General features: G+C 40.9%; 1 protein-coding gene across 3 annotated transcripts in view; it reads right to left on the bottom strand.

Annotated features, from left to right (window-relative positions):
• Positions 1-25,134, bottom strand: part of UBE4B (ubiquitination factor E4B) — a 36,984-nt gene extending 11,850 nt beyond the window's left edge. The window contains exons 1-18 of one of the 3 annotated variants that reach the window (XM_039563945.1): positions 24,974-25,134; positions 19,206-19,392; positions 16,391-16,526; positions 15,795-15,882; positions 13,604-13,748; positions 12,555-12,783; positions 11,706-12,095; positions 10,722-10,835; positions 7,912-8,053; positions 7,309-7,409; positions 6,067-6,181; positions 4,431-4,514; positions 2,807-2,863; positions 2,330-2,446; positions 2,116-2,214; positions 1,561-1,674; positions 416-614; positions 57-195 (exon numbers count right to left, since the gene is read on the bottom strand). In XM_039563945.1, coding sequence (XP_039419879.1) covers positions 57-195; positions 416-614; positions 1,561-1,674; positions 2,116-2,214; positions 2,330-2,446; positions 2,807-2,863; positions 4,431-4,514; positions 6,067-6,181; positions 7,309-7,409; positions 7,912-8,053; positions 10,722-10,835; positions 11,706-12,095; positions 12,555-12,783; positions 13,604-13,748; positions 15,795-15,882; positions 16,391-16,526; positions 19,206-19,392; positions 24,974-24,997 — 2,480 coding nt within the window. In that variant the 5' untranslated portion in view covers positions 24,998-25,134. Of the gene's footprint in view, positions 1-56; positions 196-415; positions 615-1,560; positions 1,675-2,115; positions 2,215-2,329; positions 2,447-2,806; positions 2,864-4,430; positions 4,515-6,066; positions 6,182-7,308; positions 7,410-7,911; positions 8,054-10,721; positions 10,836-11,705; positions 12,096-12,554; positions 12,784-13,603; positions 13,749-15,794; positions 15,883-16,390; positions 16,527-19,205; positions 19,393-19,521; positions 24,877-24,973 lie in introns of those variants that run through there. The other 2 variants (XM_039563943.1, XM_010405921.4) reach the window with 2 other exon arrangements.
• Positions 25,135-25,391: the final 257 nt, after the last annotated feature.

Raw genomic sequence — 25,391 nt, 5'->3', positions numbered from 1 at the left:
GGGACACCGGGAGCCTGCCAGGACCCTCAGCCACACCCAAACCCCCGGCTGCAAACCTGTTGAGCTCCCGGATGGCCCGCAGTCTCCGGATGTACCGACGGCAGCTGGGCAGGATGGAGAGGTGATGGGCGTGCAGGGTGAGGAAGAAACATTCCGTGGGGAATTTCGGCTCAGAAAATGGAGACGGATCCCTGTCTAAAAAACAAAAAAGAAGTAGAGGTGAATAAATTAAAAAATGAACTGTCTTATCTAGGGTGAGACCTTGAATTCAACTTTCTTTAAAACAAGGAAAAGCAGATAGCATCAAGAAAAGGGATTTAGGAAAAGGGAATTCTTTGCTGGAATCAAGTACTTCCATGTACCTCCATATCAGAAGGCACAGTAATGCTTAACATATCTCAGTAAGAGTACTAACAAAGTTCAGCAATCCAGGCTGCAACCTCCTCCATTGTTGCTTTCACTCTTGTCTCATCTGTGGGAAGCTCGATTCGACACCTGGGATGGAATATGTACATGGGATCAACCGTTTCCAGCTTTATCTTCGTACTTAGTTGCTGCAGTACCCAGAGGAAGTTGAGCATGAAGCCATCTGTAGACACCAAACGATCATCTGTCTGTGGGGTGAGAAAGCAAAGGGCTGAAGACATGAGCTGAGAAGTACAGGGGGACAGTCTTCAATAAATGAATTATGCAAGTTCAAGAAAGGGGAGAAATTATGAAGACCGTGGCTGTGCATAAGGAGACTTGTGGCAATGGGAAGGTCAGTTACTAACTTACATATCCCTCCCTATGGTTCAAGTAGTCACTGAAGAACATTAAGCAAACACGTAAAAACAAGCAGAAAGTAATCTACAAAATTAAAAGAGCTTAAAAGGGCCTCTTTCAAGAATGGTCTGCCACTGATATAGACAACAACAAAGAGTTTCAAATAGTTGCTGAGCTTCGGTTCCTAAGTTTTATCTTAAGTGTAGTTTCTATTACTTCTTCACTGTAATTTCACAGAAATATTTCTAGTAATGGTTCCAAATGTTTGCTTTTGAAAAGGAAATGTGGAGACAACAATGAACAGCTTCAGTTCATGCACAGATTTTATCACAGGAAACAAGGGCAATGCATTGGTTAAACAATGCCAAAATCCCATCCCTGTGGTTTCACTGGAGCCAGGCCATTCCGTATCTGCCCTGCTCCTTTTACAGACACCATACAAAGCCCAGCACTTTACCAGCTGGGAAAGCAGTGTGTTAAACAGTCAGTTGGAATGGTGCCCTCAGAAATGGGGCAGGGCAAGTACAAAGCTTTGAACATGTAATCTAGAAGCTCTGTTAATGAAGCGACATCTCAGTTCTAAGAGAGGAAGTAAACTGCTAAAATAGGTAAAACAGATTAATTTCAGAAATGGAAAATGTATTGAAACGGACAGAGACAGAAGACAGGACTTCTTGCCTGTGGCAGCAGGCACTCAAAATTCTTTTGTCCTCCATTCCAGACCACCACTGCATGAGCCATCTAGGGCTACTTGTGGATGGATGAATCAGAGGAAGAGCATTTCCCTTTATTTACCTGCATTTGGGCCTTCTTCAAGTTGGCATTGACCACAGCTGCCATGTAGCCGAGAGCTGCCTCCCGCGTCTCCCCATTCAGCAGGATACTGTGCAGGATCTTGAACAGCTCTTGCTGCAATTGCAAACAAACACCTCTCAGCATCACAGTCCTGCTTTCTGTTTGTCTGTATTTTTATGTTCTACAAAATCCACAAAACTCACTAAAACTTCTGTTAATGGTCTTATTGTCAACTTTATATGCACGTTAGTTATGACATTAGTTAAAGACGTAAATACAACAGTAGTGCAACACACTACTAACACAGTATGTATTTACCCATCCTTTAACATGATCTGTAACTCATGACTAACTGATCTGATATTTTCTGAATTGGCTTACAGCCTTAGAGAAATATTCATAGCACTCTACTTTTTTTCCCCCAATTCATTTCAGCCATATCCTAAAGGATTTGTGGTTTAAGACAGAAGGTAATTTTTTTAGATTATGTTCTTCATCTATGTCAAGACCAAAAAAACCCACATACTATGTTTTTAAAGGAATGAGAATACTTACCCTTGCTAATTCCAGGTAATGCTGCAAAGACTGGCTAACAACCCGGGTGTTCTCAAGAGTAATGGCAGGTCCCGAGAAGTACTTCTCAACTACTTTGTTCTGGAAGTAAGATGAATATTGGCAAATGTATCGAAATGTTTTGGGGAAGTAAAAAAACCCCTCACAACAAAAGAACTCCACCATGCTATTGTCAACGTCCTTCTGTGACACTTACATCATCTTCAGCAAAGACAGAGAGGCTGAAGAAGGCTCCAAGGTAGGAAAGCCTTTGCAGTTCTCTTCCTGCACCTGTGCTTAAAGATTTAGGCAACCACAAGGGCAAAGAGACAACCTAAAAATAGGAGAAACAGCAAGTTCTTCAAAGCTGCCATGTCAGCCATCCTGCTTTGTCACCTTCCAGTGTCTGCCACACACCCTCAAACCTCCATCCCTCAGTCATGCTCATGGCAAAATGGAAACATCTCCTCAGTATTCCAGCAACCCAAGCAACTCGTGTTTGTCCCAGTTTTAATAAATTCTCAGGGTAAAGGACTCCCTCTACCAGCTTAATTTAAACTACTGTTTTGCATGACAGGCTCCAGTACTCTTGCTTAGAGTTCTGGAGAACATTATCAACAGGAATTGTACACCACCACCAAAATAAGTGACATGGTTCTTTTTACTTGCAAAAACTCAAACTGGAGACACTCACCAAACTGCACATAGGGTGTGTTTTCCCAAACTTGATTTCACAAAGTTCGCATAGTGCCTATAAAAAAATCCCAATAAAAATTACTTTTTTGAGTAATTCCTAAGTAACCTGTCTGCAAAAAACAAGCTTACTATGACAAACTGCTGAAAGAGCTGAACCTTTTTCCCTTGATTAGCAGAAAAACTTCACTACCACAGTGAAGATGTCCAAAGAGAACTAAAGCACACCCTGCTCCCATTTTAGCTTTTGCATCTGCTCCAAGTTGCCTCAAAAAAGCCAACATGTCTCACAGGATAATAAATTACTGCACTTATTCCAAAAATTAGCTGTGCAAATTGTTGTTTGCTCAGAACATGACAACGCCTGTGCTGGACTCCTGACCTGCCCCATTAAAACCAGTAACAATAATAAATAGAGCAATTGTTTAATCCATACACCAAGGCCTTTGTCTTCTGACTCAGAGTGGAAAAATGTCAAATGAACACAGAACCCAGCAACAAAGAATCCTACCCAAGATCTCTAGCTCACTTTCAACTGCAGTACAGAAAGAAGCAAGCAGTCGTAACAGAGAATTCTGGAAACACAAAGATACTGCTGGCTTTCCCACTTATCCTGGGTTACATGTTCTCAGTCTTCAATTACACTACAGTAAGTAACTACTATTGCATCCTTTTGTTTCACACTGTGCCAACTAGAGATATGGAAAACACAGACTCATTTTCAAGTAATCCTTCTTTGCAGCCAACAGCCAAATTTGTAGCAGTTCACAAATTGGGAGGATGACAAAAGAGCAGGAAAACACAAAACCAGAAAAACTAATGTTTTTTGCCAAGTACCAGTTACTTAGTCAATTTGACTTACAGCACCCCAGTCCAGCTGATTTCCTTAAATACAAAACAAATCTGAGGTGCAACAGCCTTTTTTGGCATCATACACTGAAGAACCTAAAAGGATCCGAAGGTGTTAAGTTGACAATACTCAATTTACCAAGAATCCAACTTGCTCTTTTGGTGGCCAAGCACAGTTTGCAAAAGACTGGTTTGTTTTGTCAATAAAAGCAGTAGGAGGAAAGCAGACTTAGGACTGAAGTACACACTTTAATAAGACTACAAATAACCCCTTCACCTTTGCAGTCATCAGGGAATATGAAGATATTTTTCTCAGTAGATAGACTCCAAATAATTTGGGTTTAATGCAACCTATTTGAGTTTCCTCACATACAAAAGTTGAGTCTAAACATACACTGGTATGGATATTTATTGGTTGTTATTCCCCAGATTTAAATTGAGAGGAGTTCAGTGGGATTTTATAACCATCCACAGTATTACAGTTATGCATGATGAAATCCATACATTTGATTGATTTTATATAAAGCAATACATACAAACATTTGAGCAGACCACTATACAAACAGCGTTCATTAAGCTTAAGACATTAATGGCCTCACACTCTACTAAATTTTTAATGTTCTTTACACATCTCATGCTCCTTATCTTCTGACAGAGTTTAATAGCAATCCACTAACCAAAAAGAATCCCCAAAGTGTTGAAGTGTTATCTTGCTTAGAAGCCGCATGTTATCACCAAACATAAAGAACCTGCTTCTAGAAATGGACAGTCCTTACCATAAGGGGATATTTAAAATTGTCACTATCGAGGGAGCACTCTTTGGAAGCCACAGCCAGGCCTTGTAAGATGGGAATAAAGATCTGTAAAAACACAAGTAAATTACTTTATTCAAGAACAGGAAGCAATCAAATGACTCCATTGCCACACAAAGCATGAAATGCCTGTTCATTCTTCAAATAGTGCAAGTTACACAAAACAAAAACTAGGATTTTTTTTTAATTTTTATCAGTTAAGCCTGAAGGCTTTAAAGGGTATTCAAAGCTAAAACCCAACTTGTGTGCTGTAGTCTAAGCAATGGGGTGTTGCTCTATCGAGTTCCCTGCATGTTCTCTGTGAGCAAGTTCTCTGTGTGTTGTAGACACAAACAAGTGCATGGGTTCTGGACAGGTGTCCAACAACCTATTGCCCAAATGGGTAATAATTTATTTTTCTGTACGTTTGGGGCAATAATACAGCTCTAATTTTGCATGATGTGTAAGTTGGTAAAGATAATAAGCAGCAGTCAAGGATTGTTAGGAAAGAGGAAATGAGTTGACAGGGACTTATTAATCAGAAGTAATTGCACCCATTTAATAAGTCCCAATTGCACAGTTCTGACAACTATACCCTCACAAAATAAACCCATAGTAATTCTGCAACAACAACAGGAGTCCCACTGAACTTTAAAGTATATTGTGTTGCTCCTGTGAAGAGACAAAAAATATTATTAAATCATATTACAGAAAAGCACTATACAGGTGGCCATGTGCTTCAGCTCCAGGAATGCTTCTCTTCTCCAGGGCAGGACTTCTAACACTTTTACAACCACTTTTTGTCATGCTTGAATGTACTTTCAACTACATGAACCTCTACTAAAAGAAGTCCAGACAGAAACATAAATTATTAACAGTTACTTGCACTACACATAAAAATTATCTAATGTCATTCTTTGCAAAACTGGAAGGGTCAAATGCCATTTCAAAGGCCTCTTTACAGCCAAATCACACAATACTATGGGAGTGCTAATTAGAGACAATTACAGACTTATTGATCCGCTTCACAGTATACAGGCTAGAAGTTCGCTAGTTTTGTGTCTTAATTATTTATCATCTCAGTGAGCTACTCTGACACACAGAACAAACCCCCTAATGTTCCTCAGTCATTTCCTCTGTAAACATGAAGAATTACTGGACTAGGATTTGTAAACTGCTCTTAGCACCTTAGATACAAACTGTTAAAGATGCAAAGAAGGGTAAAGATTGCAAGATGGAAAACACAGTAACTCTGAGCAGGATTGCAGAAGATTGCCATCCTAACACGTACATTTTTAGGAGTTCTGTACAAAAGGACGAAAACCAAGATTAACCTTGCAATATATGCCCGCACATTCCAAGTAGTCCACTTCTGTGTTAGTGCGTGCTGCATATTAGCAAATGCACTTTTAATACTTAGAACCAGCAAATACTGAAAGTCAGCCTTTTTAACAAAATGTTAAAAGAGTTAAAAAAAGAACAAAACCAAAGTCCAATTGCTTTAACAGGCTGCTAGTCCTAGAGGACTACGAGACACTGACTAAACTTCTGACAATCCACTCTCTTGGATACCGCAAATTATAGAATCATGTGCTGTAGCTACTTTTTACCTATGCCTTACCTGTTTGAACACCTCTTCATCCTGGTAAGTTGTTCTCACCAATTCTTGAATGAAGCCAAATGGGAGATTCCTACACAGCATATATGGTACCAGCAAAGACTGCTGCTGCAATGACCTTAATTTGTATTAAAAAAAAATTAAAATACAAACCTACTGATTATTTGCAGTAGTATTTGCAAAAACATCAGAGCAGCCACATGCAAGGATGTGTCTGCAAGCACATTATCAATGTCTGGATACACCTATTCCTTTCAGAAGTAACTAATCTTGTCTGCTCAAGTTACTTGGGGAAAGGTTATTCTCAAACAGATGCTGCTGCCAACATCACACTGCAGTTAACGAGGCTGGAAGAAAACAACAGCTTTTGTGTAGTAATTTGTTGCTCCTTCTACCCCCTCTAATAAAAAAACCCCTTTGTTAAGATCAACTGGTGAAGGAACAACATTTTCTTACATGTGTTTTTCCAGATTAAAAAAAGAACATAACATTAGTCTTTTCTGAATTAATACAGTCATTACTTTTAATGTGGCTTTTAACTGCTTCCTAGCATTTTGAAAGAAGTGTCTTTTTTCCTTACTATATATTTACACAACTAATGTCAACACTGGTTCACGCAGAGACAAAACTGACCTCAAAGCACACCAGATAACTGGTGCACTTTTAAAGATTATTGAAGTATTCTTTGGGGACACAAATATAAATTTATGCAGATTTTAGTAAAAGCCACGTATCCTATTTTAAAAACCTTTTTAGTGTTCTAACTAAACTGGCTGCTGGTTAAACAACTGCACTTGAAATCCCAGAGTGGTGATTTAGGACAGACAGCTTTCTATTACCGAACCTGCCGTGGTAACTCTGGAGCAAAACACCTGCTATGTTCCTTCTGCAGGTTTTGCTACACATTTTAAGACCACAGCTCTATTGGTTACTGACTTTCCCAGGTGTAGTGCCCCAACAATCTGTAACTAAAACAGTTGAAGCGTAAGGCAAGACAAAAACCAGCTCGGTTCCTGATCCTCTGCTTAAACTGTTCACTTCAACCTGGCTGATTTTACACAAATGCAGTTAGAAAGCACTCAAACTGCTCTCCACCAACTCATCATTTGTAAAGCAACAAACTATTCCTCTGGCACATAATTCTCCTGCTCCAACAACTGATCTTAGTTTTCTTATCTAACCCTCAGAAGAAAAAAAGAATCCTGGGACAGTCTAACTCTCATGATTAACATCAGCTTGATTTACCTTGGTTGTGTTAAGGATCCCTGTAGCACCAGAGCAGCATGTGAAATGCACTGGGATCGGATGTTGCTCAGTAACTGGCTAACTGTTGGCTGGCTACACATCTGACAAAAACAACGTTATTTTAATACAAATCAGAATTTAAATACAGAACACACAGGAAAAACGATAAACTTATTTGTGCAGTATAATGTAATATGCACACTAAGACTAAAACTACTCCAGTTAAAACCTTCCAGATTATATATAAATAATGTTGGTTGGTTGTTTTTTCCCCAGAAGCAAAAGCTTAGAGTAGAATACAGAACACTGACAAGGGAGCTGGTCTCACAAAATTGTTTTATACAGAATGAACTTGGATAAAATGTAGTAGATGGAAATAGGAAGGATGATTTCTAACACAGTGCTTATTTAAGAGATACAAAATATATGCATCACTCAAATTTGATGAATTAACAAGAATCAAAGGGCCCAAATAAATTCAGTAAATCTATTTCTACAGCAAAGCCATCAAGAAGAACTATCATTCCCACCAACTTTCCCCACTAATGAGTCAGAGGAGTGTTTGTGACAGCACTGCTACAACCTCACTCATCTGAAACATACCTTTGGTGCTTTTCTCTCCTCTATTCCAACCCTATCAAAACACTCAATGAGGTAGTTCAGCATCTCTGTCTCCTTACAGTTTTCAATGGTGAAGTGGTCACTGCAGGAATCAGAAACACTCGAGCTGCCAGAGCCTCCCACACTTTAAAACACACAGAAAGCAGAAAAAAAGCATTAGGTAGAGTTCTTCACTGCACAATCAAACAATTCATGAACATTCCTCTGTCAATGCTCTGAACGCTCCATCCCATCACACACATGGCACAGTGATTCAGGTAATTTCTGTGATAATTCAGGTAATTTCCGTGATCTATGAAGAGCTCTCCACGTAACAGCTTGTCCAGCCCTTGAAGTTCAGAGCTGGAAATGCCTTATTAAACAAGTGCCTGAGAGACAGCCACAAGGTGCATAACTTTGATGGGAATCAGTAAATCTTGGTCTCACAATGCAACAGAGAAAACAAACAGCCTTTGAGTTGTACCTGACACTCAGGACACCACAACCCTTCCATGCCACCGTTCAGAACGGCAGAAATGTCAAAATTCTGTTAACACCACCAAACCACAGGAGGCAGGAGCCTCCCACTGCTGAGAAGAGACCTGGGCTGACAGGGCTACACACAACCACTTCAGGTGCTCTAAGGAAGAAGAATCCATAAAACAGAGGCAATATATCCATGCTGCTGCTGTTTTTTACATTCCTGCATTCAAGATCATTTCATTTCAACTCAGTTCATTTCAGTTCAGTAAAATACATCATTTCATTCAGTAGCACAGCCTCAGTGGGGAAAAGAAAGCACTGATACTGTAAACACAAAAACTAAACCCACAAAACCAAAACCATCCTTGAGATGAGAGAAATTGAACACAAAAGTAAGAACAGACCCACAACTCTCAATCTCAGACTTGTTATCTCAACAGAATTCTTCTCTACATAACAGCTTGACAAAGCTAATTAAAAGCAAAATCCTCATTTTACAGAAGAGACTAAAGACATGAAATATTCACTTAATGCAAATGAAATTTAAAAACCAGCAGTTACTTGGATGGTCTGCTGCAATTCTCAAAGAGAAGTCTGTGTACAGTCAGGATAGATTTGAATGAAGACCAACTTACGAGCCCCAGATCTTAAACTGGAAAATAAGACTATTGGTTTCCTCAAATACAGCTTTTTAAAAACATATTTAAAACTATAAACTGTCAGAACTGGAATTTCCTTTTAACTGTAACATAATTTACATTTCTATAATTGAGCCATACAAATCTATTGTGCAAACTTTACAGTCCAACCAATAAAGCCAGGAAAGGTTATTGCTGTTAACATGCTGAGCTACCAGATGCTTAAGAAACACAACATTCTAATAGCAGCAATCTCTGTTCGCAGAGAGATGTTTTCAGTTATTCAATTAAAACTAATCCATGTAAAACACAGCTCTATTGAAATAGTGCTCAGTAACCACAAAATCATGCACATGGGGTCTTTTTAATGGTCTCTTTTTTAAACCTCTTGGCTTCTCACATCCAGCTTAAAAAATACTCTTTTAAGAACATAAATTTATATGAAAACCTACTCGTTCTACAGTCACTCTACTAATGATTTCACTGCAGCAATAACTCAAACTATTCTAACACAAAGCTCATACATTGAATGCCTTGGTGCTTTCAGCATGCCAGCTGCTGCATAGTTGTACAGCCACTGTGTTTATATTTTAACTAAAAACTTACTGCTGTCTGCAAAATGCCGTGATACAATAAACACACTAAAACCCCAGAAGCACAGCAGAAATCCTATCCAAAGCTTGGCAACTCAATCCAACATTTGGACTGAGTCACCAACACGATAAAAACTAAACAAAGCAGTGGGGAAAATAACCCTAAATTCCACATACATAAATCCCTCCTATAGCTGTGTTATCAAGTTCACTCTCCCGAAATCAGACTGCAGTAGAAAAGAGGAGATGCTACTTGGAAGGTGCTGTAGGTAACAGCGAATGCAGCAGCAGTGTCCCAACATAGCACAGCAACAATCAGACAAAAAAGCTAATGGGGGCAAGATATTTTTGGGCATTCCTTGACATTACCAGATACTTCCTAAAGTCCTAAGCTGGCTTTGTTTTAGAAAGGTCAAGCAACTAAATTTGCCCTGATTTTTGCTGTAACTATATACCCAGTGGACTGAAAGCCCTGGAGGAGCCCTTTCCTCCCAGTCACTCCACACGTGTGTAGCCTGTAAAACTCTGCTCTTGCTTCCCTTACCCTTCTCTACAATAACCCCATCGAAGGACTGGTGTAAGATTTCAGGTGTATTTTCTCCACGGGCTAAAGGAGGATTCTCAGCTGTCAAGCAGCAACAAATGTTCAAAATCCCATTGTTTGCATCAGCTGGTTATCTGTCACTGTATCTTTGTCTGCATGTTAACCCTTGTCCTCATTTTCCAGTTTTTCATAGGAAAGCATGCCCATGATGTACCAGTGATTTATAATTACAGCCACGGGCGAATACTATGCCTTCTACTCATACAGCCAAAGAGAAGTTCCACTCAAACATCATCTCAGAAACCACGCTCATTAGGCCTAAAGTACAGTATGATGAACATTTATTTACCTTAGTCACGTCTCCAAAGGAGAGCTGACTAACTGTACTCATTACCCATGTTTACACACCAACTTAACGAGCCAGCCAAGTCACATCCTCGCCTTCAGTTGCTCCCCAAATTACTTTGAAGTACAAATTACTCTGTACTTGACACTACACAGACTGTTAGTTCCTAAACAACCAAACATGCAGGTTACATTCTCTTTCTCCAATACCTGGACCCAAACTGGACACAAGAAAAATCATCGTCTTCATTTTCTTCATCACTACTGTCCTCAGACACATCAGAAACAGCAAGAAGGAGGAAGGAGAAAGGGTTGTCGTATAAACTACCACAACAAAAATGGAAAAGGCCATCAGATTTTTAAAGCCAGAAGAAAAAGTAAATGGTAGCTTTTCTTTTTAAGTCTGTCAAAAATCATCTTCTCTAAGCATGCAAACAACAGGTAACTCCATGTTAGTAAAACCAGGACCATACTAACATGCTCTGTTACACTACTACAAGTTATTCAGGTATCAAAAACACCACACGTTTACAACACAAAAATTGAAAAAGAATTTTTGAGACCAAATAAAAATTATGGCTGAAGTGGAATGTTTAGACATGACTGAATAATAAATATTACAGTTCTAAGCTAATGACTTTAAAGCAGTGGTCTCAAAACCTTGTGTGTTTGTTTCTCTCTCCTGCAGGAACAAGGGATTCCACGAACAGCCAAGAGAGGAAAAGCAGTGGTACTTAGCCTGGCATTCTGAAATATGCTGATCTGTAATTTAAATCTGTGCACCAGGGAGTCAAATCCAACCTAGTCCAACAAGTACCAGCTTTCAACAAATTAACTAAGGCCCTACTGAGAAAACTGATTTTGGAGCAGCAGGTTTATGTGGTTTACTATCCAGCAGCAACAACTGAACAGAAAGCTTATAGTTTAACTGGAATGGATATATGAAGAGGAGGAAATTAAAATCACATTGCTACTTTTAAAGTAATTACATCACACCTCAAATGCACACAAGCAGGTCGAACATTTTGCAAAGACACCTGGTTAGCAAGTCAAGGTATTAGCACAAACCCAAACGCAGAAATCAACTCAGGGTGAGTAGGGTGAGCTCAGCACAAACATAAGTTCTTCCATACTGCACGCTGATGCCACACCCTGCAGAGCACACATCAAACACACTCTGCTCTTGTGCAATACCTAGGAGGAATCCTGCTCTGTAAGGAAGGACGCCTGCGCAAGGCATGGGGTGAAGCAGTAAACAAAGGTGGACCCATGGCTGTGGGCCTGTGTCTGGATGTGCTGACTGGCATGGCTGGAGGACTTGGAGAACTAGATGGGATGGAAATGCTCAAGGAACGCGGGATGGAAGAAGCAGCAAAGCCTCCGGAATGGGCCACGGTGTATGGCCGGTACCGCGGAGAGGAAGGCTGTGTCCAGGAGGGGCTTGCTGCTGGGAGGTGAGAGCTGACAGTAATGGGAGGCACTGCTGTGGTGGCAACTGAACTGGCTGGTGGGGTAAGAGATGAACCAGTCATTGGTACATAGCTTGTGAAATTGGTAGGAGGAGCTGGACTAGTCCCATAGAGACTAAACCAGTTACAGGGGAAAAAGAAAAAAAAAAAAAGCAACAATTTAGGATATGCAGAGAAAGGGTGAAAAAAATAAAATGAGCAAGAGAAGTCCTTGCCCTCCTGATGACTCTTCAGCAATATTTCTGCAGATCACACACATTATTCTTTTCTACTGTCGTTGAATAAAACTATGTCATATTCTACACATTTTTAAAAGTCATGGCCTTCTTGATGCAAGTTAGGGATACTTCTCAGTAGGAAACAGTTACATTGCTTGAATCTATCAAAGACATTCCTAGCCATGGCAGTGTAATCAAAAATGCTGAAATGGAGGGACACTCACACGAAAAAGAGTGAAAAACTTTAAAAATCCATCTATTTATTGTTCTTGGGACACTTCTATGCCCTTTTCTCTCTTCTAGTCTACCAATCAGTATTCAAGTGAAATCAGTATTCAGTTACAATCAGAAGTCACCTGGATAACGAGCTGGAACCAAAGGAGCCCACATTACAGAACATGGGGCTGCTTCCAGGGTTGGAGCCCATGTTTAAGATCAGGCTTCTGTCAGGAGAGCGGGCAGCTGCAGCAATGGGTTGGGATGTGGCTGTCAGGCTGGCAAAGGGGTTCTCATCCCTTGCCTGGGTGGACATCATCAGCACTTCCATCAAAATCTGCCCAATCAAGTCCTTAAAATCTGAAAACACTGTTAAGAAGAAGAGAGTCAATATCCTCACCTCTGTCTTCATCTACACAGTAGTCAGATGTAAACATTAGCAGAGAAAAAAAGGACAGAAACAGACTTCTGTGAATTGAGCTCTGGTTTTGGCAAAAACAACCCACTGACACATCTGTAATTATCACTGTCTATATTAACCTAAGTTCTGGAATTACAGCTACACAAAAAAACCAGCCTTTATGGAAAACACGGGAGATCATAGATGACCTAATGCTCCTATACTTAGCTATTAAAGTTGTCTTGTGTGTTGCACTCCTATTTTCCCACTCTGCTGTTGAGCTGGGCAAGTTGTGTCAAAGAAACGAAAACAAAACATGCACATACCTCACACATAAAATAACAATTGTTTTGGTTGTACCTTACAGCTAACATAGGATATATAGCCTGTTACATAAAATAATCAGGAAATTTTGGCTTAACAAATTAACTGCTAGATGTCTACTATGACGCAAGACAATCCTTTAATTCACAAAAATGTTTCTGAAAAAATAAATGGAACCAGCAACGTGCTCTGGATCAGCACATTAGTTTGAGGACCAAAAACACAACCAACAAGAGCAGACCAATTGATTAAAACAGGAGCTATGAGCCATCAGTCCCATGCTCCTGCTCCAAGATTCCATTTCCTGCTACGTCTGCCGACAGCAGATGTTGAAACTGAGCAAAGACCACAAGTAGGTGGCTCTGGTATTGCAGCAGAGGGACAAAAAGGTTAAAAAAAAGGAGTGGGGGGAACACACCACTCAAGAGAAACCACCCTGCCAGTGCCTCCTGCTCAGGTACCCACCTTCCTTTGGGTTCTGCTTGAACTGGGCAGAGAGTGAATTCAGGAAAATAACATCTCTGTCTCGGTCCTTCCAAGAGACTCTGAAGATCTTACAGACCAGCTGCAGAGCTTGTTCCTCAGACACTTCCGACCCGGACAGAGGTTCCTGGGGGTAACAAAACAATCAACACCTGATCTGCAACTGTATTACTCAACCTACAATCAGATACAGATCTTCCTTAAATGGCTTCAGCTTAACTCATAATGGCAGGTTTTGTGTAATCATAAAGGAATATTGATACATTTGACAAAATTTGGAAAAAACACCTGAAGAAACACAAGGGATGCAGCAAAGATGTAGCAGAAATACTCAAATCCAGCATAATTCCCAAAATTGTAACATTCAAAACTGTATACTAAGAAGGAAAATTCAACTGAGATACTTATGGTGTCTGCTTTAAAGAATTAATTTGGGATTTAAATTTTCATTATCTACACTTATTTAAGATTTTTTTGGTAAAAATGAAAGCACAGGAAGAAAAAAAGCTTCCCCAGTTCTTTCCTGCCTTCACACCTTGCCCAAGTTAAAGACATCTTTCAGCTGAATGAAGTCAGGACACGACAAAAGACTCAAGAATTTTCCTTGTTCCCTGTTCTTCCAAGAAAGGAAACATGGTGTAAACTCTGCTCAAAATGAAAAACTAGTTTCTCTAACACGAATGCGGCCACACAGAGTGTCTGGCAAAGGTTACAGGTGGGTTCCTACACCCCTAAGGCAGCTTTGAGTGTGCACCTGAAAAAATGATGGAACACAAAGGAAGTAATTACCCCTGCAATGTGAGGAGAGGTGGCCTTTAAAAGTTGCCAGAACGTACATGACAAGCCAGTACCACAACTCTGCCCTCCCCTACACTCTTCTACCAACACTGTAGAAGCAATGTAATACACAAAACAGAAAATTCAGCTCCGCAGCATTTCAAATTTTGACTCTGAGGCTATTTTCCTGCAAGAGGTCCATGAGAGTTGTAGATATTTACTCGATCTAAAACCAAATTCTGGTATTTGACTAATACTAGTGCACCTTGCACTGCTATGTATCTTACCTCTCAAGATAGTAACACTCTTCTTTTAGAAGAAATAAGTCAATGAGTAAGAACAAAACAGACTGAAAAAAACAAGGTTGTCACTAAAAATCTCCCTTTTTTCCTTTAAACTTGAGGCCTCATAATGACCACCAGGTAAGCCTAGATTTATCAGATTTCCAGCAACTACCAGCACTGTATCCTTCTCAAAAGCTTTCCCTCAACACCTTAACAAACCATAAATTTTGGAACATTAATACATTTTCACTGACTTTATCATCTATCAATATTCTATTGGTTTCAAATACTTCTACCTCTCCTGCCTATTTCTGAAAAAAAGTTTCACTGATGACATCATTTCCAACGCATACAACCAGGCAAGAAAATGTTCTGCTCATGTATAAGGACAACATTGTTTCCCATCTACTTAATTTCTGGTTTCTTCAAATGAGTAAGAAGTATCAACTCAGGCTGCAAAGATTTAATTTACTTTCCGGCTTCCCCCCACCCCTGACTCCAGGAGTGTCCTCCATGCCAGGCTGTTCAGTCCCCAGTGGAAGCCCTGAGCGCAGCCTGCAGCTCGGGATGCCCGAAGGATCCTGCAGCAGCATTGCTGCTGCATGGCTTCAGGCCAGGCTTTTACCAACTGAGCTTATTACTGACAGGGCAGAATAAACAAAGACATCTAACGAGCACTGCAAGCACTGCTGTAGAAACTTCTCTCTATTAAACTGATGTCCCATTTCTTTATGGCTCTATTTCACATGGGCCTAAAATGACAAAAAGGACAATTTGAGGAGTGGATTAGAGCTTTGTAGCTGCTTTCTTTTTCTACTTTAAAGGGTTCTACCATCTCTCTAAAACTTGATAGCTAATTCTTACAGATTTTCTTTTAATATCTAGAAGAAAACCTTATTAGACAACATTACTCCAGCATACATAACATACATTTGAAGCAGTACTTTGTGAGTAGGCTACCAAGTGCTACACAAATAAGATGCAATAATCTTCAAAGTTTATTCAGGCCTACCGTGTATTAAAAAATGGATACACGATATATGGATATTGATATATGGAGATAACTGAGCTCATCCCTCCTCCAGGTTCCAGGCAGCACAACCCAGACTCACCTTGTCCGTCAGACTCCGTTTCTCTCTGCGATCGTTCTCATCAACCTCCATGTTCTCAATTCCTGAATCCACATCTACCTGGGACATACTGGAAGTGGAAATAAGAGAAAAAGTCCATTAACTTGTAGAAAGCTGCAGACAGTCCTCTGTAAGATGCTGACTGAAAGTGTGTCCCCTTAAGCAGATGCAGCAGAGAAAGCAATGCACAAACAGCAGTTAAAATCACTGGCTGATAAATATTTCTCATATTACATTTGAGGTCTAAATTTCTTCAGCAGGCAATACAAACTACACAGCTATTACATCCCATAACCTTTTTATTTTAAATAGAGTAGCTGAATTATCCCCACCAGACATGCTCATCTCTTAAATGTCTAAGATAACGTTTTGGTTTTTACCACTTTAGGTCAGGAATTCCCATTAAAACCAGACTAGAAAAAGCATTACAGCGGTCTAAACAGCGTATGGTTTTTAAGCATTAACCCTACTGAATTAACACAGCTGGGAGGGAGAGAGGGCAGAGCATTGTCCTGCTAAGAGGTTTGACCATCAGCATTGTGCCTTATTTGCCAGCTGTTACAAGCTGCATTTTTTACCTTTTCTCACAGGAGACACTATCAATGTCCATGCTCTGAGACCGAGAGAGGGACTGAGATTGGGTTTCAAGGCTGTTTGATGGAGAACTGCTGAGTGAACTCACTCCTTCGCTGCTCTGGCTTCGGTGGGCTACTCCTAAAGAAAAGGCACCACCAAGATCACTACTACAGAAGTGAGAAGGCACTACACATTATTTGGATGGAAAAGGAGAGGAAACACTGTTTTTCAATCCAGCTCTTAAGTATTCTTAGCAGTGCATTAGTAAATAAATGTTAATAATATTCACATTTGACTACAGATAATCAGATTTTCTACCTCCCCTTTCAGCAGCTTAGGGATGCTTACCTGCATTAAACAAAGAACAAAGATAAACTTGCATCCATGAAGTGCTTAGTGATTCACACCTATAAAAACTCATCTCTTAAAAGACTGCTCTGTCAACTACCTTAAGACATTGTCAGAGCCCCTCTAAAACTGTCCTATCAGAACAGGACTGGGCTATTATAATGGAGTCACATCACCAAGTATAAAGGAGCAATAAGTATTCCTTGAGTTCTTCATCTCTTCTCCTCCCTCTCCCCAAAGAAAATCTAGCTAAGTCAGTGGACAAAAGAGACCAGAGCAAACAGGGCTTACCAGGGCAAAAGACTGCATTGTTCTGCATTCCCTTGGGGTCTTACTCTTACAGCCAGGAAAATGTACTTTAACAGTGATGCTGCAGCACTCATTAATAGCCCTCCTCAACCCTACCCTACCATCTTTTCACACATATCTTCCAGAATTTACTTGCATCTGTACTTTGCTATATCAGGTACACAATAAAATACTTGACACCTAAAGTTCCAGTTGTCACTGATAACACTGTTTTTAGGTTCTCCAAGGTATTTTCAAAATACATACAAAATAATGGTATTTTCCATGAAATCGATTCCTACGTCTGATCTCACCATGACAGGCAACTCCTTCGAACAATGGATGCTTACAAGGACACTATTCTGCTGGAGCTGCTCTCTGTATGTCCAAATGAATTAAAATCCTCTGCAGTCACTTTAGTCTGCTGCTGAAAGGAACTGCTGCAAACCACACAGCATTAGCTGAGTCTTCATTTATGCTACATAAACACACAAGATAAACTGTTATGAACATTTTTTTCCTGATCCATTCCCCAATTCAACCACATCTCTTACCCTGATGTGAAAAAGACACACATTATTAAATAGCTGCACAAATGGCACCGTAGGAAGCAAACACTACAAACTCCTGTTCTGGATCATCAGCCAATCCAGTCAGTACAGTCAGGCACTGTCCTGGTGAATTCTCAAAACAGAAATCTCCAAGGTCTTCACTATCCAACCACTTCAAACCATGATAAACCCATCTGCCAATACCTGAGCATGTCTACCTCCAGGTACACATTTCCACACCTCCTGCTCTGCTGGCAGTATTGTTTATCCAGTTGCGCCCTAGGATGGATCAGGACCTCCCCTATTTGAAAATTAAACATTTACTTTTCCTGGCTTAGTTTTCACTTGTATTAAGCCCACAGTCCCCTGCACCACACAGCTGCCACGGACAGCAGAGCAACAAATACTCCTTTCAGCAAGAGTCAGACCCCAGATGGATTAAAACAGTCATGTAACCACAGGCTGAGGGAACAGTGAGTGAACTCTGCGCCACTCTTAAGAAAAAAGAAGTCACCTCCACCTCTGGGTTGCTAGCTTTGATCATGAGGACAATACAGAGTGTTAAATTCCATCTGCAATGACTTTATCTCAGGAAATGCTTTTGATAGCTTTTCTCTGTCCTGCTTTGGATGCAAGGAAACAAAACAAGCAGGAAGGAGTCACTTCTAGGTATTTCTGAATGGCGCTGTAATTAAACTACAAGATTTAAGCTTGTAAAATACTCTACTTGCCAAAGGGAGAATTGGAAAATTCAAGAAGCAAACAAAAAATGATAATTAATTCTGCAAACTTATCAAGGAGCATTGGAAAAATGTTATTTCTATTAAATTATTAGAAATAATATTGAATATCTGGTTAGAACCATCTTGACATTTGTTTTGGAATGGTTTTGTGAACATCTCAGCTCAGTAACATAACATGCAAAACAATTTAAGTTTTCAGATAAAGATCACAATACTGGAAAACATGCCAATGTGTCCTGATTTCTAAGTCAGACAATTTGAAATCAAAATTAATTTCTGTTAGGTCAAACGTGGCATAAATACATGAACTGGGTATCTTCTGAAATAAATACAATTTGTAAATATCCTGCTTGTATTCCCTCCAGTAAATGGTGAAATTGCCAAAGTAATACAAAGCAGAAAGCAAATGCAAATACTTCATTCTTACACTGACAATGCCCAGCCACAGCTTGCTATTTTTAATTGTGATGAATGCTTGCAACTAAAGATCAAAAATTAACTTGAGACTGATTGCTAAAATGTACCTAGAAACCAATCAATAGAAACTGTGTTGCAAGATTTGAAAGGGATTTTCCTGTCTCCTTGACACATCTTCTCCATAATATTGTATAATATTAAACTTTATTACAACCTTCTTCAAGCTTTGGTAACCCATATTGTAAATGCCATGAGTTTACCGACACTTGGAAAACAACCGTAAATGGAATAAACGGAAAACCCCTTACTACTTGGAAAATTAAAACAAGAAGTACCTTTGTTCACCATCTTGCAACATTTATTTCTGAAAATTACTTTCAGTAAGAGCAGAAGTAGCAGCTGTACAACGAGGAGCTGTGTGAGGAATGTGCAGAGACACCCGGGAAGCACGCCGGGAGCTGCCAGCCTACCTGCCGCACCGATGGGAGAGGTAGCTGGGGTCATGCTGTGGACACTGAGGCCCAGGCTGTGCGAGGGCCCCGGCGCTGCGGCTGCGCCCGGCGGCCCCGGAGGGGTCTCTCGCTGCGGGGACGTCAGGGGGGTGGTGGGCTGGGACGAGGAGCCTCCCGCCAGCCGCGCCAGGCGCCTGCGACGGATCTGCAGGGAGAGAACCCCGGTGAACACCTCTGCCTGCACGGCCAGCCCGTCCGCACAGCTCCGGGGCTGCCCTCCGGCCCTCCCTCACAGCAGGGACTGGCTCCTGCAAAGCAAAGACTGAAGCCTTACCTGAAGCCTGCTCAGGAGAGCTGGGCTTGCTGCTCTCCCACTGTTCTGCATCACAGCACTACGGTACCCTGCGTGTTCGAATTTTAAGTATGTATTTGCTGCCTTGGAAAACCATTTGCCCTGGGAATGCTGTGTTTGTCCCTCGAGGGGTTGTGTAAGACCAGTTTAACATTTACAGCTCAGCAATTTCAAAACCTGCAATACTCCTCTCCATTTACTTTGGCATTTGACAAAACCGCATTAATGTGATAAAAAGGACAACGTGAATGTGACCTTTGCTTTAATTTCACACCACATGATAACAACACACCCGTGCTAAAGAAGGTCTAGTTGAAAGTTATCGAAGACCATCACTGTCCAAATCAATCCAAAACAGAAGTGCAACACCAAAAACATGCATCGTGTGTGCTGGACAGAAGCACCTTGACAAGTAAAGACAGAGTGAAAAACATTCTCTTATCACCTAGAGGCATTCCATCACAAAGAATTTAAAAAACTGGTTTCGCATGTTACTTTTAAGACAGAGAAGCATCTGCCTTCAAAAGCCAACTACAGAAAACTGTTACAAATCTATTTATTAAAAACAGTATGTAATCACATAATACTAGTATTATACACGAGAAATAAACAGACAAAACTTATAAAACTAAATTTATAATGCTTCAAGTTTCACATAAATGAAAACCATAAAATAAATTATTTATTATCACAGGCTGCCTTACAGGATCTGTGCCCAAAGCTTACATCTTCAGCTTCAAATAGGCCCAAAATAAAAGTATGATATTTGAGGATGCCAGCTCCCTGCAAAAATCAGCAATTCCTGTTATTCTCTTTGTATTATGACACTCAAGCATTGCACACAACTTAGAAGTTTTCATTTCTGCTCATAGTCCTAAAGAACTGCCAGGCAACTGAAAGAGTGAACAAAAGATTTGCGTCAAGTCAATGTCTACACTACATTGCTATATCATTTAATGGCCTATGAAACCTACTCCAACAGGAAGAAGAACAGATCAAATTAAATCAGACTTCAAAAACTGTGGGAACTGTGTGTCACCACGTGAACGGCAGCACGAATTTTTTTTAAGACTCAAAAAAATAGCTATGAATAGAATCTCTAATCCTTCCTTCTCATCAAGCAAAATAGGGGAGCTTAATGCAAAAAGAAATTGTTCAGCTTTGCCTTTAAGTAAAAGTAATACATATTAGGGTTTCCCTCTTCTTCATTTGTACCTTACATTTCAATTTTTCAGTTGTTCATCCAAGTGTTTATCTGAAAAAACTCCAGAACTATCTCAGCCCTCAGAGGTATAACTGAGAAAATGTCAGCTACATGTCCCTGTATCTGAATCCAAATTAGGCAATCACAGCTCACAAATACAACAAATGCAGACACAAGCACCCCATATATGCACCAGTGTCTGAAGGAGAAAGATTACTTATTTTTCTTGCTTTTTTACAATTAATGTGATATGGAACTCTTCCACAACTGTTCACATTCATTCTTGCTAGCTAGTTCCAAATCAGGTGTAAGGAAGGAGATATGTGAGGAGAAAAAGGCAGAGATAATAACCAATATATTTATCAATTTATTCACAGGTATAGTCCAATTGATTACTCAAACAAGGTCACCTCTTCAACATCTCCAAGTGTCAGGCAGATAATTGAGGTCACTAGGGGCACTTGGCACTCCTTCCCTTCCAGTGCTAGGCAAGATCCATGCCCAAGTTACAGCAAATCCACCTGCAGTCAGCACTGCTGAAACAGGAGGACACTGAGACAAATCTTCTGCCTTGTATTTGTCACTCTCAGTCCATCAACCACCCGCCTTTCTCAGGGACCAGTCCCCCAGACTGTAACCTGCCCTGCAAAATAGTCTGAAGAGGGCATAGAACAAAAAAATCTGCACAGACACTGGCCTGCTTTGAGATAAGATATTGCAATAAAAACTAATACAGTATTTTTCCCTGCCCCTTTAAGGATGCTGGGCAAATTACACTTACCTTCCTTACTGCTGAACAAAGTCACATTAAAATATAAATAAACTGAATATTTTTACCACTGACTGATACACCTTTCACAACTGAGGGTACACAGAGCACATGTTAAAGGACCAGATCTGGCTCTTGGATACCCCAAGCTGTCACATTCCTCCAGGTTTATATAAAATTATTACAGGAATCTGAAGTTTGATCTGAAAACTAGGAAGTTTTAAGTAAGAGACAAAAGAGGAGAAACGGATACTAGGCTAAAAAGACCAAGTATAGGCTGAAAAAGTTTGAAAAGATGGCATAAAATTGGTGGACACATTCAATCCAGTCAATTCCCCGTGTCTTCAGGCTGAACAGCAGGGAGAGGAGGGAAGATGGGCTTTCTGCTGAGGGCACAGCTGGGGACTCAGAAGACACAGCTTGTTTGCACAGCACAAGGCACAAACGAGACCCCAACCTGTTGCCTTCACATAACACAAATACCATGTCAGAAGTGTGGGAGTTCCCTCCAATTAACCTGTTCCCATTTCAGACTGAATGACTCCCCAAATTACCATGAAGCAGCACAAAGCTGGGGGTTTAAAATATATTTTTAGAGAAGTTTAGGGTATTTGAATAATCCCCATGTCTTGATTCAGCAATAAACACCTGAGCCAGTGACATATGACAAAGCTGTTATGTGTCATTATGTTACCTAATAGCGACAAGTAATTCAGTCCTAACTATTACATGGCATTGCCTGCTCCAGAGCCCATCTTCCCTGCAGAGCACAGCTCCAGAACACACAGTTTAAAGGCCTAATAAAAAAAAAATCGAATGAGCTGAATGGGAAGAGCACATTGCTTTTTAACTAGTACAGTCTGGGACAGTTTTTGCTGGACACATCTGAACTACATCTGTAAGTAGCAGTTTTCAGAAATACATTTTTGATCTAAATGGACTTCTTAAAAGCTGTTAGCTGCATGCACCACAACAAAAAAAATGTAAAAATAGCACCCTGTTAAAGATGGTTGACTGATAATTTAATTTTTCACCAGGTAATAAAGAGACAACCACGAAGGCTAGTCCCTCAGGCTCACACATTCCCAGTTAAAATCAAATCTGTATCAGTATCTGCTATAGTGGCAACTGCTTAGTGAGACTCTAAAGGAATTTCCTATTTGACCATAATGTAGAAGAGTTCCAAATCTGTACAATTAAGGGTAATTTGAATAGATAGGTTTAATTTTTTTTTTATTCACTAGAGCCTGTTAAACTGGTTTAAGAAATGCTTCATTTTCTGGTGACAGTGGTCATGTTCTATGCTCAGAAAGTGCTACTCAAAAATCACATACATGTTGGAAGACGACAAACTCACATCATTCTTTCCCACTTTATGCTACGTTTAGCTGGATTCTGCTTTTTTTCTGTGAAGTCCCTGTTCTCATCCTGTGCTATCTACTGTGCTAAAACTCACGCACTAAGAAGGAAATTTCTTCTTCTCCCCTCCTAAAAATTTTACTATGGTCTGTAGTGAATTACAATTTCTAGTGCATTAACAAAGTCAACACTGAGAAAATATCAGTGAGACACACTGTTGATAGGAGGGGAAAATGCCTTCTTGAAACTAAAATGTATGTATGGTCAATTGTGTATCTCTTTTTTTTAAGCTGCAACCTGTCAGTGTTATATTTAATTATGGTTTGATAACAGAAGATAACCTTACCTGTAAGAGCCTAGCAATTAATTTAAACTTCCGTTAAGTGTTTTTTCACCTTCAGTCACTGCCTGAAAAAAAGTCTGAATCTGAAGAAGTCACATATGGCATATTTCAGAAGGTTACTTTTCAATATAGTCTGACCCAGGGCCCACTGTGCCAAATAACAGCAAAATGGAGATGTGGAGGAATATTAAAAATGACTTGGCTCTGACTTTTCAATGAGGGATCCATTTAATAACAAGAAGTGACAACTTGACTCCGTTAAAATGATACGAGATTGTGCAAGCAATCACCTAAAAGACCATTTGGTTTGGTCCTCGCTGAACTGGACAAGAAGGACACAGAAAAGTCACTGGAGACAAACATTCTGCCAAAAAAGGTGGATGAGTCCTCAATGGAGAACTCCTTTCCTGCATCCTCAGACCCATGATGCAGTTGTTTTGATGATGTCAGTAATGTGCTAAGGCAGTGACACAAATAAGCTTACATAGGTTAAATAATTCTGAAATTAATCATAAAACACCTCAGGATCAGGGCAGTTCAACAATGAGAAGAACTGCACGTAAACAAAGTACTCATGAAATACACCTGTAAAATTGGAGACCTTTTTTCACAGCAGACTTACAACACCAGTGTCTCATCCCACTCCTCCCAACATGGGAACTGTACTCCTTCTCTCAGTGCTTCCATAGAGCATGAGTACCTTCATCAAGTAAACAGCACAAAGCATTTTCTCCCGGATCATGACGCAACACAGTAGGATTGCTAAATCGTGACAGCATCATCAAAAACATCCCAACTTTTTGGAATATGAATCTGAGTAACAGCAGCCACCCTGCTCTACAATCCCACTATAAGATATGGACGGAATAAAAATAATTTCTTTTGATCCTCCCTGGAATACAAGTACAGCACTGAGCCTGTATTGCAGCAGGTCCAATACAATACATTTTGTTGCATGCAGTACACGTTCATATTAAATTATTATTTTAAAGATATGAGAGATTCAAAGCTTACATGGTTTCAGGATTACACAGGGACAGTGGGAAACTCCCTAGATCCTGACATGTTATACCCAGGACATAATTCATTTGGAAGTCCTCTAATATAAGGACAAAATTTAAGACCTTACTCTATATTAAAAAACAAATGAAAGCAGCATCCTTTAAAAGAAAGAAACAAGGAACAGTTCACCTTATTCTATGTGAATAGAATATATACATTAGAGATAGATGTTTGCCAATTACAGCGTAACACTAGAATTCTTCAGTGAAAGATGAAGATCTTGAATAAATAAAGAAAAGAAAATCAAAGGAAACACTGGAAAACTGACAAGCCTGTTTCAAGCTGCTTCAAGAAGAAATGATACTAAATATAAGACCACAAACACACCCATCTTGCTTCTCAGCAGAGTCTAAGGAAGCAAAAATTTCCAATCACACACAAAGAACACATAAACGCCTAGTACTGGACACAGAGAGGGAACACGCTGCAGACAAAGGCTACCTGGCAGATGGAAGCAGAGAATAAACAACTAACCAGGAGAGCAGCAACCCAACCCCATGGCTGAGCCGGGGGGTCGCGGGTCAGGGACAGCCCGGAGACAGGAGGAAAAACACCGAGCACAGACACAGGGCGAAGGCAGAGCTTCTCAGGATCGCTTCTTGCGCAGCCAAACGCCACCCTCGGGTCCGAGCACGGCCCAGCGCCCCCTCCCCGCGGGGCCCACCCGCCCCCTCAGGCCCCGGCTCCGCGCACTCGCCTCGTCCGCGCTCAGCTCCTCCATCGCCTTCCTCTTAATGGTGCCCGGAGGGAGGGCGCGTTCCTGCGCCCCGCCGCGGGGCCGCTCCGAGGCAGCGCTCTCCTGCCGCCGCCGCCCCCCGGGCCGCCTCACAAGGGCATCTCCGCGGCGACCGCGCCGCGCCTCGCCCGCCGGCAGCACCGCCGCCCCCGGCCCTCTCCCCGCCGCCCACCCGCGCCTCAGCTGCCGCCGCGGCCGAGGGGAAGCCGCCCTCCCGGTGCCCCCGCACCCCTCAGAGCTCTCGACCCCGGCCCCCGCCCGCCCGCGGCCGCTGCCCCGCGCAGAGATTATTCATCAAAACAACAGGGCGGCGGCGGCCATCTTGGGGATCACGTGACCCCGCAGGGGGCCGGGCACGCCGGGGCCGCGCGCGCGCCAC

This window comes from Corvus cornix, chromosome 21, assembly GCF_000738735.6.
Source record: "Corvus cornix cornix isolate S_Up_H32 chromosome 21, ASM73873v5, whole genome shotgun sequence".
Lineage (NCBI taxonomy): Eukaryota > Metazoa > Chordata > Aves > Passeriformes > Corvidae > Corvus > Corvus cornix.
This window is presented reverse-complemented; position numbering and strand designations above follow the sequence as displayed.